This window comes from Triturus cristatus, chromosome 10, assembly GCF_964204655.1.
Source record: "Triturus cristatus chromosome 10, aTriCri1.1, whole genome shotgun sequence".
NCBI classification, from domain to species: domain Eukaryota; kingdom Metazoa; phylum Chordata; class Amphibia; order Caudata; family Salamandridae; genus Triturus; species Triturus cristatus.
The window spans coordinates 1,135,973,313-1,135,989,588 of NC_140593.1; the positions used below are offsets into that span (position 1 = coordinate 1,135,973,313).

The 16,276-nt window shown below is 47.0% G+C and overlaps 1 protein-coding gene across 1 annotated transcript in view; it reads left to right on the forward strand.

Annotated features, from left to right (window-relative positions):
- The first annotated feature begins 4,036 nt into the window (after positions 1–4,036).
- The window catches only part of GRID2IP (Grid2 interacting protein), a 305,642-nt gene continuing 293,402 nt past the window's right edge, over positions 4,037–16,276 (forward strand). Inside the window, exons 1-2 of the mRNA XM_085629441.1 lie at positions 4,037–4,609; positions 15,918–16,072. Coding sequence (XP_085485567.1) covers positions 4,037–4,609; positions 15,918–16,072 — 728 coding nt within the window. The remainder of the gene's footprint in view (positions 4,610–15,917; positions 16,073–16,276) is intronic.

Consider the following 16,276-nt stretch of genomic DNA (forward strand, 5'->3'; position numbering starts at 1 on the left):
TAGTTACAGATTGACTTTCGGCTTAACAAACGGTTTTTCTCTAGCTGGTGCCCCTGCCCCAGTTGGTCTATCCCGGTACAGTCTGGACCCACATAAATGCGGGTATGATTTCTGTCTCCTCCACCATCTCCACATTTCTTCAGCGTCATTTTGTTACATTGACACAGCCACCTAGAACCGGCACACTTGGCACGGACATTGTCTACCTCTACTAACCTCTTGCCATAGAGACATATTACGCCCGCACCAGTATTTCTTTGGCGGTCACACCTTTGGCACTGTGACACTCCCAGCCAATCTGACGTTGTTTTTATAACGCTATACATATAACTGCATAGATTACCTTGCTCCATGTCATTTGCACGATGATATGGCCACCATCCATCACTACCACGCACGATTATAGCACTGCAATGCGTCTCACTTCCTGTCACCCATGTGCTATGTACTCCATCTCAGCAGACGTGCATGACCATCACACCTGCATAGTTCACAGAGCTTAAGTTTATCTTGTTCATGCCCCAACGATGGCCTGGTTGTACTCACCCCGACCCCCCTTCTTTCCCTGGCATTAGGTACAACCACTTCCCCAGCATGACTTTGAGCCGGTCCGCTCTCCGCTCTCCACACTGGTGACTTGCACCATGACCCTGGATATAGCGATGACCCTCTCATTGTGCTTCTTTTTCTCTTTTCCCTCTAGGTTCGACATATGGGACACGAATAATACGTGTTTCCCTCATTTTGAAATGGGATTATAGGATATTTCTGTTCCCGAATCCCGATTTTTCCTCTTCCTCACTAAGGTCCTGACGAAGCGCTAAGGATCCACTAGGCACCACGGGCAGCGCGAAACATGTTGACCACCCTCTTCACATCCTCACTCTCACTACACACGGGTTGAGAGCAGTGGGATTGCCAACCTTTTTTTCCCCTACTCATTACAGTGCTATTTAGGTACTATTCCCCGTTAGATTTTACCCAGACTCGACGGACCCACTAATAAATCTGTTTGGGGTACCAGAGGGTCTTTTTAGCCTCACCACGTCACCATCTATCCCCACACACCCACATGCACAACTACGGCTACTCCAATAAAAGATCTCTGACAGAGAGCCCTCTTGAAGGGCCCGTGAGGGACTGCAGCGCCACCCCCACGAGGAGCTTCGCCCTATGATGATGCTTTGCACCCGCAAGGGTGTGTGAGGGCACTTCGAACACCGTCCAGGAGTATCTGGTCTACATCACATCCACACTCAAGAACCTTTTCCTCACATTCCCTGTTGCTCTGTTTCTTACCTTTCAGGCAGTAGACCATACCGGCACTGTCTTTCTTAGGAACTGTTACCTCTTTGTCTGTGTAGTTATTGTAGGAGCACTGGTACAGGACCTTCTCTATAATTCTTGCTCCTTGTCCCCCCTTAGTGTGTTTACATACCATATACAGAGCCAGCTTCCTACACTTACCCTAAACCTAACATAAAGCATTTCTCTTACCCAATTCCACACACATAACCCTTTTCTTATTCCCAACCCTAAACCACTCCTATACCCTTACTTTCACGTTGCCTCTATACTTAACATTTACCAAAGGTAAAGTCCGAAACTTAATCCTAGCTCTACACCTATTCTTAGGCTTCAATCTGTCTTTTTCCTGTAATTCTGGCCTTTCCCCATAAAGTTCTGTACCCTATGCCTAACCCCCATGCTTTATGTTACATTAACTCCTGCATTTGAATTTTTAATCAAACTTTTTATTGTTTTTAGGTTAAAGTTTTCAGTCTTTACTGTTTGCTCAGTTTTTCTTTTTCACTTTTTTCTCACTTGTGACTGACAAGAGTTCTAGAGAAATTTTACATGCATTATCAAGCGCCTGCTTCTCATTCTTGTGCAATGCAAAGTCCTTTCTGGAGCTGCAGTGCTTGGGGTTTTTCCATTAAGAAAGGTGTGCCAAAGTTTGAATATGCCCGATGAGCAATGCAGAGTAAATCTTTAGTGTGAGCTGTCACTCCACAGGTAACCTATGAAGGTTACATATCACAGAGGTAGATTATTGTGTCTTGGAGGATTTGTTATTACACACTGTTGAGCTTTGAAGTGTTTTTGTCCTTTTTAATTAGTTGTGTGGAATGCGCAGGTAAAATCTATTTTCTAAGCAGATTCGGGGCCTCAAGACTTTTACATACATGCCAACATTTTTTAATAGGAAAGTGGAAGATTTTAGAAAAATAACTGGGAGATTGTTTTTCTCCCATTGACTTCTATCGAGGCCTGAATCGGGTCCACTGTCCTGTATAGAACTTGGTGTGCTGCTGCAGGATCGGATATCAGAAACGCAGATACATGTTTTTTTCCCTTACCCGTCAGGGGCATGGAGAAATTGCAGGCAGTGAATACTATGAGTCTCACTAGACCAGTCCCAACTGCAGCCCGCTGAGGAATCAGGTTTTTGAATGCCGGAATCGGGAGGCGGGAGACTAGCCTTGAAATCAGTAGTCTCCCGCCTGAATCGTGAGGGTTGGAGTGTATGCTTTTATCGCTCACATTCTATAGAGATTGGTCGATACCTACACCCAGCCTTTCTCCACCTTAGGTCAGGCAGAGCAGCCTCCAACGCTGGGACCGAACTGACCTGGGATCTGGGACTGCTTTTCTGTGGGATCTTGTTCAGTTGCTAATTGTGATAAATCCGACTGTGAGGCTATGAGGGAAGAGGTTATAGGGCCTTATTTAGACTTTAGTATATAAACAAATTGTTCTATTGGATAACTCAATAATTACTCATATAGAGAGTTAGCATAGAAGAAAAACATGGAGTGATATAGTCCAACCCATACATAGTTCCATGTACAGTCCTAATGAAGACCCGCTATGATGTAGAGAAAGCAGACGCCTCCTAAGACCAATCAATTCCCGGATTCTGGGCAGTGGACTGATGTACTTGGCACATCAATGAAGAACTATAGTTTTGAATAACATGGACATGTGGATTGAAAATCATCAACCGTTTTTTGTACAATTGTTTGAGCCCTATTCTCTCGATGCACTGCACAAGCACTTTCTTTCACCTATCACATATGGAGCAACTTCAATGCTTAATTCTTGGAAATAGATGTTGCAGTATTAAACAAATATATATATAATCTTTATGTTAACTCTCTAAACCACTGGATTCAAGCTAGCCTGGCTGATGAAGGGTGATGCCCTGAAACCGGTCTCAGGATGCTTGTATCCGGTCCAGTGAGGAACTGGCTTGGCAGTTCGGGCTGGACTGTTCCCACAAGGAACAAGGTCAAGACTGATTTGCATATGGCTGGGTCCAAACTGGGGTGGTGTGGTGAGCAAAAGAATTTAACCCAAATCCTTGTGACTGTGGGTGAATGTTTGCATTGTCCAACATTCCGTCCATCAATTGTTTCTTTTGCATATTAACTAATAGGGCACATTTTTGGTGTCTCCTTACCCTGGTGCATTGTGTGCAGACTATTACCCATGCAGGCACCCTTGCACCATGGTGCAAAAGTACCTGCTTACAGACAGGATTGTTTTTGTGCAGGAAGAATTACCATCCTGCACAAAAACCAATCCTTAAAGGCATTTTTCTCTTTCTATGCATTCTGCATGGAGTTTCTTGCTTTCTTACTGTTTGTCCCAGTACTCTTGAAGAGAATGCAGGGTTTTTATTTTAAATATTTCTGGAGTCAGTTGTTTCGGTTTTGTTTATTTTCAAGAATTGTAGGATGGAAGCTTTTTACAGGTTATTTGGGGGGTTTCCTAAGGACAGATTGATAAACTGCTACATGAACAGTGCAGCTTGGAGTTTTTTGGCTAAATGTTTGAACATGGTTTGTGACGTTAGGTCCTAGGGTGAACACATTTGTAGTATTTTCTTTTGTGTGTCTAGAAGTGTGAAATGGGTCACTGTATTTGTTTTTAAATGCAATTGAAAGTGTTTATGTATTGAAATAGACATTGTTCCATAATGTTCTTTGTGAACTCACTTCCATTTCTGTCCATTTTCTTCTCAGTTTTGACCATGCCGGCTACCAATGAGGGCTGGCCTGATGCCTTTGGATTCCGGATCAGTGGATATGGACCTTGCTACATCCTGGCAGTCGAGGAGGGCAGCAGTGCCCATGCGGCTGGGTTGCAGCCTGGCGATCAGATCCTGGAGATTGAGGGTCACAACGTCTCATCGCTGCCCAGCGAAGCCCTGGTGAACCTGGCTCGGGAGTGTGCGGACGTGCCACCCAGCATCGGCGTGGTGTCCCGGATCCAGCAGCTTGAGATCCTGCCGGATGCATCTGGTCACTTTGGATTTAGCCTAAGTGGAGATAGCCCCCTCCAGGTGGAGACGGTCACCCCGGAGTCTCCTGCTTCGGACAGTGGGATCAGGCCAGGAGACTACGTGCTGGAGGTGAACGGTGTCCCAGTTAAGCACCTTGAGGCAGCAGTGTCCATGATCAAGGCTTCCCAGATTGGGACCCTGAGGTTGGGTCTGTTGAACCGGAAGCAGAAAAGAAGCAACAGTAGCGTCCGGGAGTATGTACAGAGCACTGAGGCGGTGCACCAGGAACGGAGGAGCAAGGCCCAGGAATTCAACAGGAAGGTAAGTGTCAACACCCTTTGCCTACGTGTAACCACTGAGAAGAAGAATGATCAGTCAATCATCAGAACCCGTGAAGGTCTCAGTCTCAGCAGAGGACAACCTGTGCCAGGACTGAGGTGCATCTGCAGAGCTCGAACATCATCTCAGTGTGGAATGCCAGGGCTGAGGAAAGTCAGGCTCTGCAAGTGAAGAGATAGTTACAGTGACAGACCTGAGGGTTTCCCTTTAGAATGCTTACACACACTGCTGAGGGGCAGAGATGAGGATAGTGGGTGGGGCATGGGTATATATAGGAGGGACAATAAGTGCCCTCAAGAGGCCGCAGAGACCTTAACCGGGTGCTAGATGTGTGAGGGGTTTATGTCTCTGCTTGAGGCTCAGAACCTCTGTGTGCAGGAAAGGTAGGGCAGAGTCCTCGGAGGGCGCTGCCATGAGGTAATGGCAGAATCTTGGCACTACATACTACACTGTCACTAAACCTCTGTGTCATAAAAACATGATTCAGTATATAAAAGCGAGCACTTTGTTATATACCGATCTCAAAAGCAAACAAATAAGCAACAACTATACCCAACAATCACAGTTCTACAAAACCACTGCCCTCCAGCCCAATGTGTAGGGCTGATGGAGAGCAAGTGGAGGCCCCTCAAAATGGAGGTGTCTTCCGGAAAGGGTGACGTGGTACAAATATAATCCATATATGGGTATATCATATGCAAAACAATTTTCATTTCTGTAGCCCATACAGGGGAAGGGCGAGCACTAAGTCACAAAACTATATTTTGTTTTGTAAATTTTGGTTATTTTGCTCATAAAATTTAAACAATCAACAAAAATGCTTTAAAATAAAAATAACCTGGACATTTTCTCCAAGTGTTCTCGTTCTGCTCCCAAGTCTCCCAAATCTATGCACGAGTTGTTCATTCAGACCAGGTTATTTCCTGTGTATTCTGGGACTTGTAGTCCTCACTTTATATTGGGCTAAACATGACTACAAGAAGTGGTGTAGCAAGGGAACTATGGTTCCCAATGTAAGTAATGAAAATGGGCCCGTATTGTCAGCATAAACTTGAGCAATAATTGGTTTTCAGTGGGTCCCTAACTCTACTGGCCCCCGGCGCCACTGCACCTGCTGCACCACTGAGAGCTAAGCCCATGACTACAAGTCCCAGAATGCAAATCAGAAAAACAATCCTTAATGAGCTACACATGCTTGGCCTTAGAAAACATGACAGGTCTGTTCATTTAAATAAGTGACACCTTTAGCTTCTCTCATCCGTAATATTCCAAATAATTAATTGGGTACGTATTAAACCCAGCTGGCGCCTAAACGCATACGTGTGTCATGTCTTTCATACGAAAAAATGAAGTTTGGCTTAAGTATGGTATGCTCTGGTGACGGAGCACGAGTCCTCTTTGGGGTCCATGGCAGGGCGCCAGGTGGAAGGATGCCCACCCCGGGTCGCAGGATCACCCAGCCCCATCACTAGAGCGGCCCTGTCCCTCAGAGGGAGCTGGTGACGTTTCTGAGAATGTTCTGAGGCTGGGAGCCACTCGCCCAGACTTGATGACTCTGTAATTAGTAGGAGAGAGTGGGCTACGCTGCAGAAGGAACAAGGAAGCAGGGAGGAGGTAATTATGGGATGTCAGACGTTCGCAGAGGACTCCCTCCGCGCTGTGCTTTCCCTGACAGCGCACAGGGGGAGAGAGAGATTAGTCAGGGTCTGGTAGTCTTCCAGGGTAAAGAAAGCTCTATGCATCCAGGCTGTTGTATTATGGGCCCAGCTTGCGCTGCCGGACCCGGCCCAAACTACCTCTGAGCCGCACAGAAGCCCCTGAACTCGAATGACCCTCCATGAGACAACTCCTGCTCAGAAGCCAGAGCTGTGATGGTGGCCCATGTTTTGGTTTGGTAAACTTTATTCGATAAAAAGTCATCATAAAAGTATACAGATTTACAATTCAATACAATACGATAATACAGATAAAAACATAAACCCACCAATACTAAAATACAGACAGCAACCACTATCGCTTTTACTAGTTTGGTGAAGGGGACAAAGGAACACAGTCAATGTCATAGAAGCTTACTGCCAAAGGCCTTCCAGTAGTTAGATAGAATGAGGGAGGGCCTTGACACGCCTCATACGAGTCAACCATGCACTGCCCAAGAACTTGGCAACTCTACACACCATGGCAGTGGAAGTCGTGTCGGTGCAAAGAATCCGCAGGGCCATTTTGTGACATCTGAGGCCCAGCCCCTTGCATAATGGCTTTAACCATGTTCTTCTGGCTACCCTATACGCTGGACAGGCAAAAAAGAAATGCGCTACAGACTCATTCGGGGCTGCGCAACCTGGACAAGCCTTAGATGGGGCACCTTGTTTATTCCACCTCAAGGTAAAGTCATTCACCGGGAGAATCCCGAACCTAACCTTTAAGTAAAGTGATCTGTCCAGGGGTTTCTCTATGAAATCCAAGAACGGTTCAAATCTCCTTGACCATTTGAACGTCATAAACCGCTCAGTTAGGGAACCTCCTGCACCTCTACAAAAGGTCTCCTTCTGAACCCAGTCCCAGTACAGCTGTTTAATCACTAGCTTGGGTGGTGGTATTTGGCTCTTCCATGAGTCGCTCAAACCCAGTAGAACAACCATCTGCCTCAGATTATTCAACCATTTGATCCGATTACCAGTATCAAGCAAGATAAGTTCATCTAAAACAGCTGCGTACTTTTCTAACTCCCTGGTCCTTCACAAGCGAACCCAAAAGAGTAATGGGCGCAGGCGCACTAGATCATTGAAGGGGCGTCTGCCCATATCTAACCGTAGGGGAGTTAATGTGGCGGAGACAGGAAGGGCAACCAGATCTCTCAAAAACTTATTTTCAGACATGATTAGCTCAGGAGTACTCTCGAACCCCCATAATTCGGAGCCATATAGGGCGGAAGGTAATACTTGGCCCTCATAAATTGCGAGAGTCGGTGCCACAGGCTTGCTCATGGACTCTCGATGTTCTCTCAGGACCGCCCCTGAGACTCTTTTATGGTTTAACAGCATTTTGGCCAAGTGGTCTTTCCAACTCATCCGACTATTAACCCTAACTCCCAAATAATCGAAAGAGTCTACCAACTCCAAAGGCTCACCATTAAGCGAGAGATTGTTCCTAAACCTAGTAGATGACGATAAGGCCATGAGCTTTGTTTTAGAGGTATTGATGGTAAGACCTCTGTCGATACAGAGCGCGCTAAAGCGGTTTAGGAGCTTTTGGAGGCCTGAAGGGGACTTAGAGATCAGAATGGTATCATCCGCGAAGAGGAGTGTAGGGGTTTTTTCACCTGCCAGGGATGGCGCATCGGCCGGGTCCTCTCTCAGATGGTCCACCACACCATTCACAAAGAGAGAAAACTGCGTTGGTGCCATGACACATCCCTGGCGTACTCCCCTCTTCACGGGTATCCTCTCTGTCAGTTGTCCTTGAGTGCCCCATCTAATCCTCGCATAATTCCCCTCGTGAAGTTTCACAATGAAGCCTAAGAGTGATCCTGGGATGCCCATATTCTTTAAAACTTCCCACAGCCTTTCCCGAGGGACCAGGTCGAACGCCATCCTGAGGTCTATGAAAGCTAGGTATAAACTACCTTTACTGATGGTCACTGTCTTCCAATAGATCGCAAGGAGGCGGAAGACCTGGTCCATCGTGCCCACCTTTTGACGGAACCCGGCTTGTAAGTGAGACAAGATGTGTTCCTCCTCCATCCATACACCCACCCTCATGATAATGACTCTGCCAACCACCTTTTGGATCACGTCAATCAGACTGATCGGTCTGTAGTTGGCAGGGTCGTCTCTGGCGCCCTTTTTAAACACAGTAATCACTTCGGCTCCCTTCCATGAGTCTGGCACGGGGAATCCCCTGGTGATCAAATTCATTATTTGGGCAATGAGTTTGGCCCACATTACGGGTTCTTCCAGAAGGAGATCTCCTGGGATCCCGTCAGAGCCGGCAGCTTTCTTCGGGCGTCAAGTGTCTAATGGCCAGGACCACCTCGGAAGACAAAAACGGTTCTTCAAACAGCAAAGGGGAAGGAACCATGGATGCCGAATCGGGGGGAGGAGGATGGACCGCTTCTATCCCACCATACAGTGCAGAAAAATGGCAATGCCATTGCTGGCGGCCCATGTCACATCTCACACCGTTAGCATGTCCTGGATTTTTTGCCAACACCACATTTATGCTTTGATTGTTGTTTGTTTTGTGACACTGACATAATGTTTGTATTGTATAAAGTGTATAGTCATCAATGACTATTTATAATGTTCAATCAATGCTTCTGGCTGATGCCCGGTGGAGCTACTGGATAGCTAAAGAGGAGATAAGTCGTGGTCTTCCCCTCGGCTGTCACCTACCCAGCCAGTCCTTGGACAGACATCCTTCATCTCTCTGTCGTACCTCCCTCCTTCCCCTTCACCCTACCCCTCTACGCTCCATTCATCCTCTCTTCTATGATTTTAAATGTTGGTTTGTGGAGACCTAGCTTTCTGGCTGATGCCCGGTGGGGCTACTGATAGCTAAAGAGGAGATGGGTTGTGTACTTCCCCCTCAGCTGTCACCTACCCAGCCAGTCCTTGGACAGACCTTCCTTCGTCTCTCTGGCGTACCTCCCTCCTTCCCCTTCACCCTACCCCTCTATGCTCCATTCATCCTGTCCTCTATGATCTCTAAACCTTGTTCTGGGGAGACCTAGCTATTTGGCTGATGCCCGGAGGAGCTACCTGATAGCTATTGAGGAGATGGGCTGTTGACTTCCCCCTCGGCTGTCACCCACCCAGCCGGACCTTGGGCAGAATTTTCCCTTTGGCTCTCCGTCGTATCTCCCCACTACCCCGTTACCCTACCCGTTACACGTCTATGCTCAAAGATCTTTATATATTTCCGACAACTGATGTAACCTGTAACTGATGTAAATTTGGAACACTGTGGAATTCATGTAAAGCGCTCTGATACCTTCGGGTCTAATCTGTTTTTATTCCTGAACGCTGAGGCCTGAGCAACACGGCTGATGCCCGGTGGAGCTGCTAGACAGCTAAAAAGGAGATTGGCCCTGTTATCCCCCTCGACCGTCACCTACCCAGCCAGACATTGGATATAGTTCCCCCTCGTCTCCCTGCTATGCTCTTGTAACTGATGTAACGTGTAACGCAATAATCCTAAATGTAAAGCGCTCTGATACCCCCTGGGGTCTGGTTCGCGCTATATAAAACATTAAACAAACAAACATTGCATTCAGGGACTTATAGTTTTGTAAGCATGACTATGGTGGCTAGCAGTCAAAACCAGCAGCTTTCCCTTTCATACCCCCACATCGTCCTTACTACCCATGGTCTTGGGGTTCATGTACAGGTAGCAGGAAGAGAAAGTAGCAAGTTACCAGAACCCTCTCTGCTTTCTGTAGTTTTCACTCCTTGTCCTTCTTCCAGACACTCAGGAGCAAACATGAGTCTCTTGGGACATGGGGTTAACCTTGTTATGTCATCAGGGGTGAAAGAGTCACTGGTGTGACTTCTGCTGCCCTGGCATTCTGATGACTGAATGTGTGGGCTGCTAAACACCAACATACAACATACTGTTGCTAAAAAGCCAAGACTTGCTGGAGGTGTTGCATGTCACATGGAACATGGGACCCTCAATAGTTATATTAAGCAGACTGGCTGATGGGGGAAGTGTAGAGGAAGTGTAAATTATGTTTCTAGCAGGGCTGCAACAAGGTGGGGAGCAGTGACTCCTGTTTGTCTAAAGCCCCATTCTGTAGAGCCTCACACCACCACTAAATGTATTTATATATTACATAAGGAAGCCCTACCTGTTTAGGTATGGCGTTAGATTTTTTTTAACAACAAATTTGTATTTGTTTTTTTTTCAATGAATCTGGCCGAAGCCCCACATTGGCATAAACGAATAAGTGGACAGTATATAGAGCCGAATCTATTACCACAATAGTAATCAACACCTGCCGAACATACAGGGAAAAAAAAATAAAAAACTAAAATTAAAAATAAATAAAAAACACACAGTTTGCAGACAGCGGTCAAATCATCCAATACAGTACATGATGCAGCATGTTCCGTAGAGTCATCCCAAAGAAATAATAACGTATTTAGACCCAATGGTTGGAGGCGTTGCAGGACGGGGGTCAGGGATGGCGTTAGATTTTTATTGAAATTATATATATATTTCAGCCAAAAAGCGTCCACAATTGAAGGCGCACACAGCTTCAGGTGATTCCTGCTCGAACAGGATTCTTTATTCAGGCAAACCAGCGTTTACAGTCAGGTAATGTTACATCCAGCCCAACGCGTTTCGGAGACTCTTCTCTCCTTGTTCACGGGCTACAATTGGTCAGATACGTGTAAAGAACAAGTCTCTGATTGGCCTACTATCGCCCTCAATGGACCTTGTATTTCAATGCTTTATCAGACTTGGAGTCTCTCCGTTAAAATATTACCCCAATGGGTTCTGACTCATTGCATTTTAAGTTAGTGCTCTCGATAGAGCCCCCCCGCACTGCATCGCTGGTTCTATTTTAGTCAACCTGTTTGCTCTATAAATCGATGACAGTGTATCCGTCTTCACAGCCCGCTTTTCCTTGGAGCGCGTGCCCTCCGACAATCGGCGCATGACGTGCCTGCAAGTGCACTCCATGCCCCCAGACCCAGGGGCGAATTTACAGCTGCTCTCCAGCCCTTAATCGGCAGGGCCTTCTGCCCACCTGCTGGGGCCGATGGCAGCCGAAGAGACTGGGTGACTCTTGGTGGGACATTGAAGTACAGTGAAGGGACCTTGCGAGGCTTCAGGGCAGCCTCTTCACCATCCAACAGCCCCGAATCTGTGGAGGCTGCCGACCTGCGACCCGGAGGGCACTCCGTACGAACCGTTGCCCCACAAAGACTAACCAACTAGCAGGAGCAGTAATTACCGCGAAGGGCAGACGCTGGTCAATCCGCAACCTGTGGGCTTGTACACCCGCTCATGAAAGAGGCCCCCCTCCCCAGGTCAACAAGCGCTTGCCATGATGTATTTGCTCGGCTTTCTCGCCTGCTAAAAGGTTTCTGGTCTTTATGGGGCCATGTGTTTGGCCCCATAAAGATAAGAAACCTTTTGCGACGAACGCAAAGCAGGCGAGGCCGTCCAAATGGGACAGCCGAAAAAGCCGAGCGAATACGTCACAAGGAGCTCTTTTCCAATGGCTGGCCACCGTTTAGCATAAACGGTGATGCCAGCCAATAGAAAAGAGGGGCGGGGCTTAATGCCCTTTACTAAAAAATCCCCATATCATTAAATCTCGCCAGCGAGACTGCGCTTGCGCGCAGCCTACACCAGGCGAGACCTAAAAAGCAGGTGCTGAAACGGGTCTCTATCAGGCTCTCCATTTTTGCCCTCACCCTCAGGGTGGAAAAAAAATATTAACTCTGCAGCAGTTCCACCCTTTACTGCCTGTGATGTAACTTCAAAGAGACTCCTTACAGTTCTTTCACAGTCTCATCATTTCAGAAATGAAGCATTTTCAATATGCTATACTATGAAGCCATGTTTGTTGCTCATTTATGTTATGCAACTAACAACCATTGACAAAGCCAATAGTCCTGGCTTGTTGAAGGTGTAATGTTACTACTTGTATTATATATCTGGATGCAATGACAGAAGCAGCAGAATACCTCTCCAGCGGCACACTATGCTAAGCACAGATTTTTAGCTCACTTTTTAAGCCACGCCCCTTTGAGGGACCCCCCAGTTTTTTTCATCCCACTTAAAGCCCTGGGTTTAACACATCCATGGTCCATAATACTGCACGTTTTCCTCTAGCGAGAGCCTCGAAAGGCCAGATGGGTGTTACAGCGAGATCGTGGTGGTCTTTTTAGAACATTATTTTCCCGTGACATCGCGACACTCGCTGACGCAGAACCCTTATCTTTGTTCTCCCGGTTTAACTCCGTGAACGGCTTTCTGTGCTAAAATGATCTTTTTTCAGTGGCTGCACGCGTCAAGTCACACGTTGGGTGTGAATCTTGCAGCTGAGCTGTGAATCATCACATTTCTGCTGTAACAATGGCTCTCGGTGCGACTCCGCCCTCGCAGTTCGGGCCCCCAGGGTTTGTTACCTCTGTGGGCAATGACGGCCGCTGCGCGCGCCCCATCCCTGCAGTGAGGGCCCTATGAGGCACAGACCATGGGGAGGTGGGGGGGGGGGGGGGGGGCTGCGCGCGATGTATATAATATTAGACGTTCTCCAGCAGTGGTCGCTTCAGGCAGCTTCCACGCTGTGTCCCGGCGAAGGGCCTTGTTTGACGCTCCGAGTTTCTTTGGAGACGACATGAACATTTTTCACAGAAACGCTGCAAAAAACGAGGGGTCACTTTCTCACTCAACAGAAGTACACCGAGAATCAGATATTCTCATTATTACGGCAGTGACGCACCCTAAGCTCATTCTAATTCAATGTTATAGCCCCACTGCTTAGACAGTGCAGTAACGGCTGGTGAAGGCCTGGCCTGAGGGATAGAATGTCGTAAAAGAAACCGTGAGTGGGGCACAGAAAGACAAGCATTGGACTGTTGGAGAAGAAACCTGTACCAGTCATTATTGGACCTTTGCAGCTACGTTATCGTCAGTGGAACTCTCAGCATTCGAGTGCTCTAATCTAGCATTATAGCCAGAGGGCTTTATTGGTTGTTAAAGGTCCTGAACCTGTTATAAGGAGGGAGAGGGCGCCTATCAACACATGTCTAAAGGTACGATGGAATTTCAACCACTGAGGGCTGATTTTTTTATTTTTTATTAAAAAATATGGAAATAGAAAGACAAGAACTGGAATGTTGGAGCAGAAGGCCTTTACCAGCCATTATTGGCCCACGCCCACTTCGTTTTCTTCAGTGGAGCTCGCAACAGTGGGGCAGATTTATATCAGACTTGCGCCACTTTTACGCCGCCGTTGCGTCACTTTTGTGACGCAGCGGCGGCGTAAACCCTGCGCCATGTTGCGCCCCATTTACATCGTGACGTATCTATGGAGATGCGTCACGGTGTAAAGCCCTGCGCCACATGAAACCTGCGTCAGGTTTCATGTGGGCGTTTCAACTCAGGGGGGGCGTTCCGTCGCAGGAACGCCCCTGAAAAGTGACTCAGTGAAATCTATAAGATTTCACTGAGTCACTTTCCCAATGCTGATGCGTCAAAACCCTGCGCCTGCTTGCAGCAGGCGTAAGGCTTGATGCACCATGTTAGGGATAGGAAAGGTTGGAACAGTGCTGGAGTTGCGTCGCGTCACGTATCTGCTTGTCCTTGCGCTACGATGCGCCGCATTGTAAATGCGGCGCATCTGCGGTGGCGCAAGGGCAAACTTGCGTGACGCATCTTCCCTGACGCATCCCTGCTGATTTGCAGGGATGCGCCAGGGAACATAAATCTGCCCCCTAGTTTTCAAATTAAATTTAGTGGTCTACCATTCTAGTAAGTGGAAGGACAGCTTTAAGTGGTGCCATATAAACTGGGGATAACCCACTGCGTTTAACATCTCTCTGTTCACTCCTGATCTTTTACCTTATCGAGCTATCGAACTATTGATCAACTAATTGATAAATCTATCTGTTTAACTATGTGTATATCTATGAGGGCAGACAGAAAAGGCTGCCTGCAAACACACTGTTCTGGATCGCCTATAACGGAACTGTTCACAAATGGGGTTAATGACTGATGGATATCATATGGGCCTTGGGCGCTTCTAGGCCAATTGGACTCTAACTTCCCAGTCTTCAAAACAGCCAGACTTTTACTTACGTGAAGCGCTCCAAAGTATATGAAGGGCAACATGCAGTGCTATAGAACATTCTTCAATAAATACATCTCTCTTCTCTACTCTTTCATTCTCCCAAGAGCAAGGTCTGAATCAGACCCCCCTGTTCATCCTAGTGCTGCGGGAACCTTCCAGGCGCAGGCGCTGACACTAAATGAATCACCAATCCGCGCCCTTGCAGTGTGGGCTGCTGTACTTCACCAGCTACCTGCAGCTCAAGAACTAGGTTAGAATTCCTCTTGACAGCTCATTTAAAAATAAACTCAATCTGGGGCAGGTATCAGGAGGGAAATGTGTCTCTGTGTCTGCACTCAAACTCCCCTCTCCCTGTGTTCCAGATTTCAGTACTGACTCCTGGGGCCGGTCTCACTGAGGAAGTGTATGTTTCCTTTGGGAGCCGGGCACACGTGTATTCGGGCAAATGGTTCGAAATGCACAAGGTGCCTTCGTTGGCGAGCATCAGGGGATGCAAATACGAACAGCACCTTTGTTGCCACATCCTGAAGTTGAAGAGACCACCTACAAGTTTCAAGGATGAGACTCCACGTGTTACCTTCTGATCATGTGCACTTGGTCTGGGGAGAAAACTTTATTTTATATTTTATTCAACCCTAAGGTATTAGTACACTTTACACAGACTGATGTTCACATACAGAAGAACATGTTGTGAGAACTACTTCAAGAAACGTTCAATTTGTAAGGCGTCAGAACAATTTGATTAGGGATAAGGGAGATTTTGGAGCATAAAATAAGATCTGAGTGTAGTTTATGTGTAATCGCAACAGCTGAACTTTTATTTTAGATGTTTTTTTAAAAGACAGTAGATTTGGCTGGGTCGTTGTGTCCATCGAGAGAGCGATGCAGATGGATAATGCTGCTCCAGAGAAGGCCTGGATTTGTGCAAGGGGGATCTTAAACTGTGGGATGCACACCAGAACTCACATCACCCACCATGCTGAATCCATCATTGGCACAGATATGCAGTCTAACAAGAGCAAGATGTGGCAGGAGTCATGAGTTATGGACTGAGTGTTTTTTCTATCAGCATCTGGGGATGGTGTAGAACAGCCTGACCTGCCACTGACTCTACTCTGGTCCTACAGGTGTTGGTTTTAGAATCTCCTGATTTCCCTATGGGCCACTCATTCTTTGTAAAGCAGCAGGCCGAAGGCCAGGGCACCTCTCATTACAAAACTATGCACTGTTATTGGGTACCCTTCGGACAACATCGCTTTGTACCACATGGGGGTCACTTCTTGCTGAATGGTTAGTGTATTCAATATATTGGCCCAGCTACTTCTTTGTTCTGTATGTCATGTAATAACATGAACAAGCTAATTATGGTCCCCTGGGCAGCCACCCCTTCAAACATGTGGAATGGGTTCTCAGTTTCTGGAAGCATTAGGAGGCCGTATAAATGGTGCAAGTACTTAGAACACATTCTCGCTCCTTCTTCAGGTGGATGCGGTCCTCGGGGACCAGCCGGACGTCAAAGAGAAGGTCTTCACTGTCCTGAAACAGTACGCAGCGGAGAGACGGGTGGAATACCTTGCCTACGCGCTGCCCATGATCCTCTGCCAGGAATCCCAGCAGTCGCTGATCGATGACATCAGGTAGGCGGAGCCCAGCAGATAGAGCGTGCACTGTTGCAAATCAGGTCAAAGTTTTTTTGTTCGAACAATTCTTCCCAAAACTAGAGATTATAATATAGCAATGAAGTGGGGAAAAATATAATGTTCAGAGAAAGGGTATTGTATGTGTTTAATTAAATTCTGCCTATCAAAAGGAGAACATATATATGGAGATTACTCTGGCAC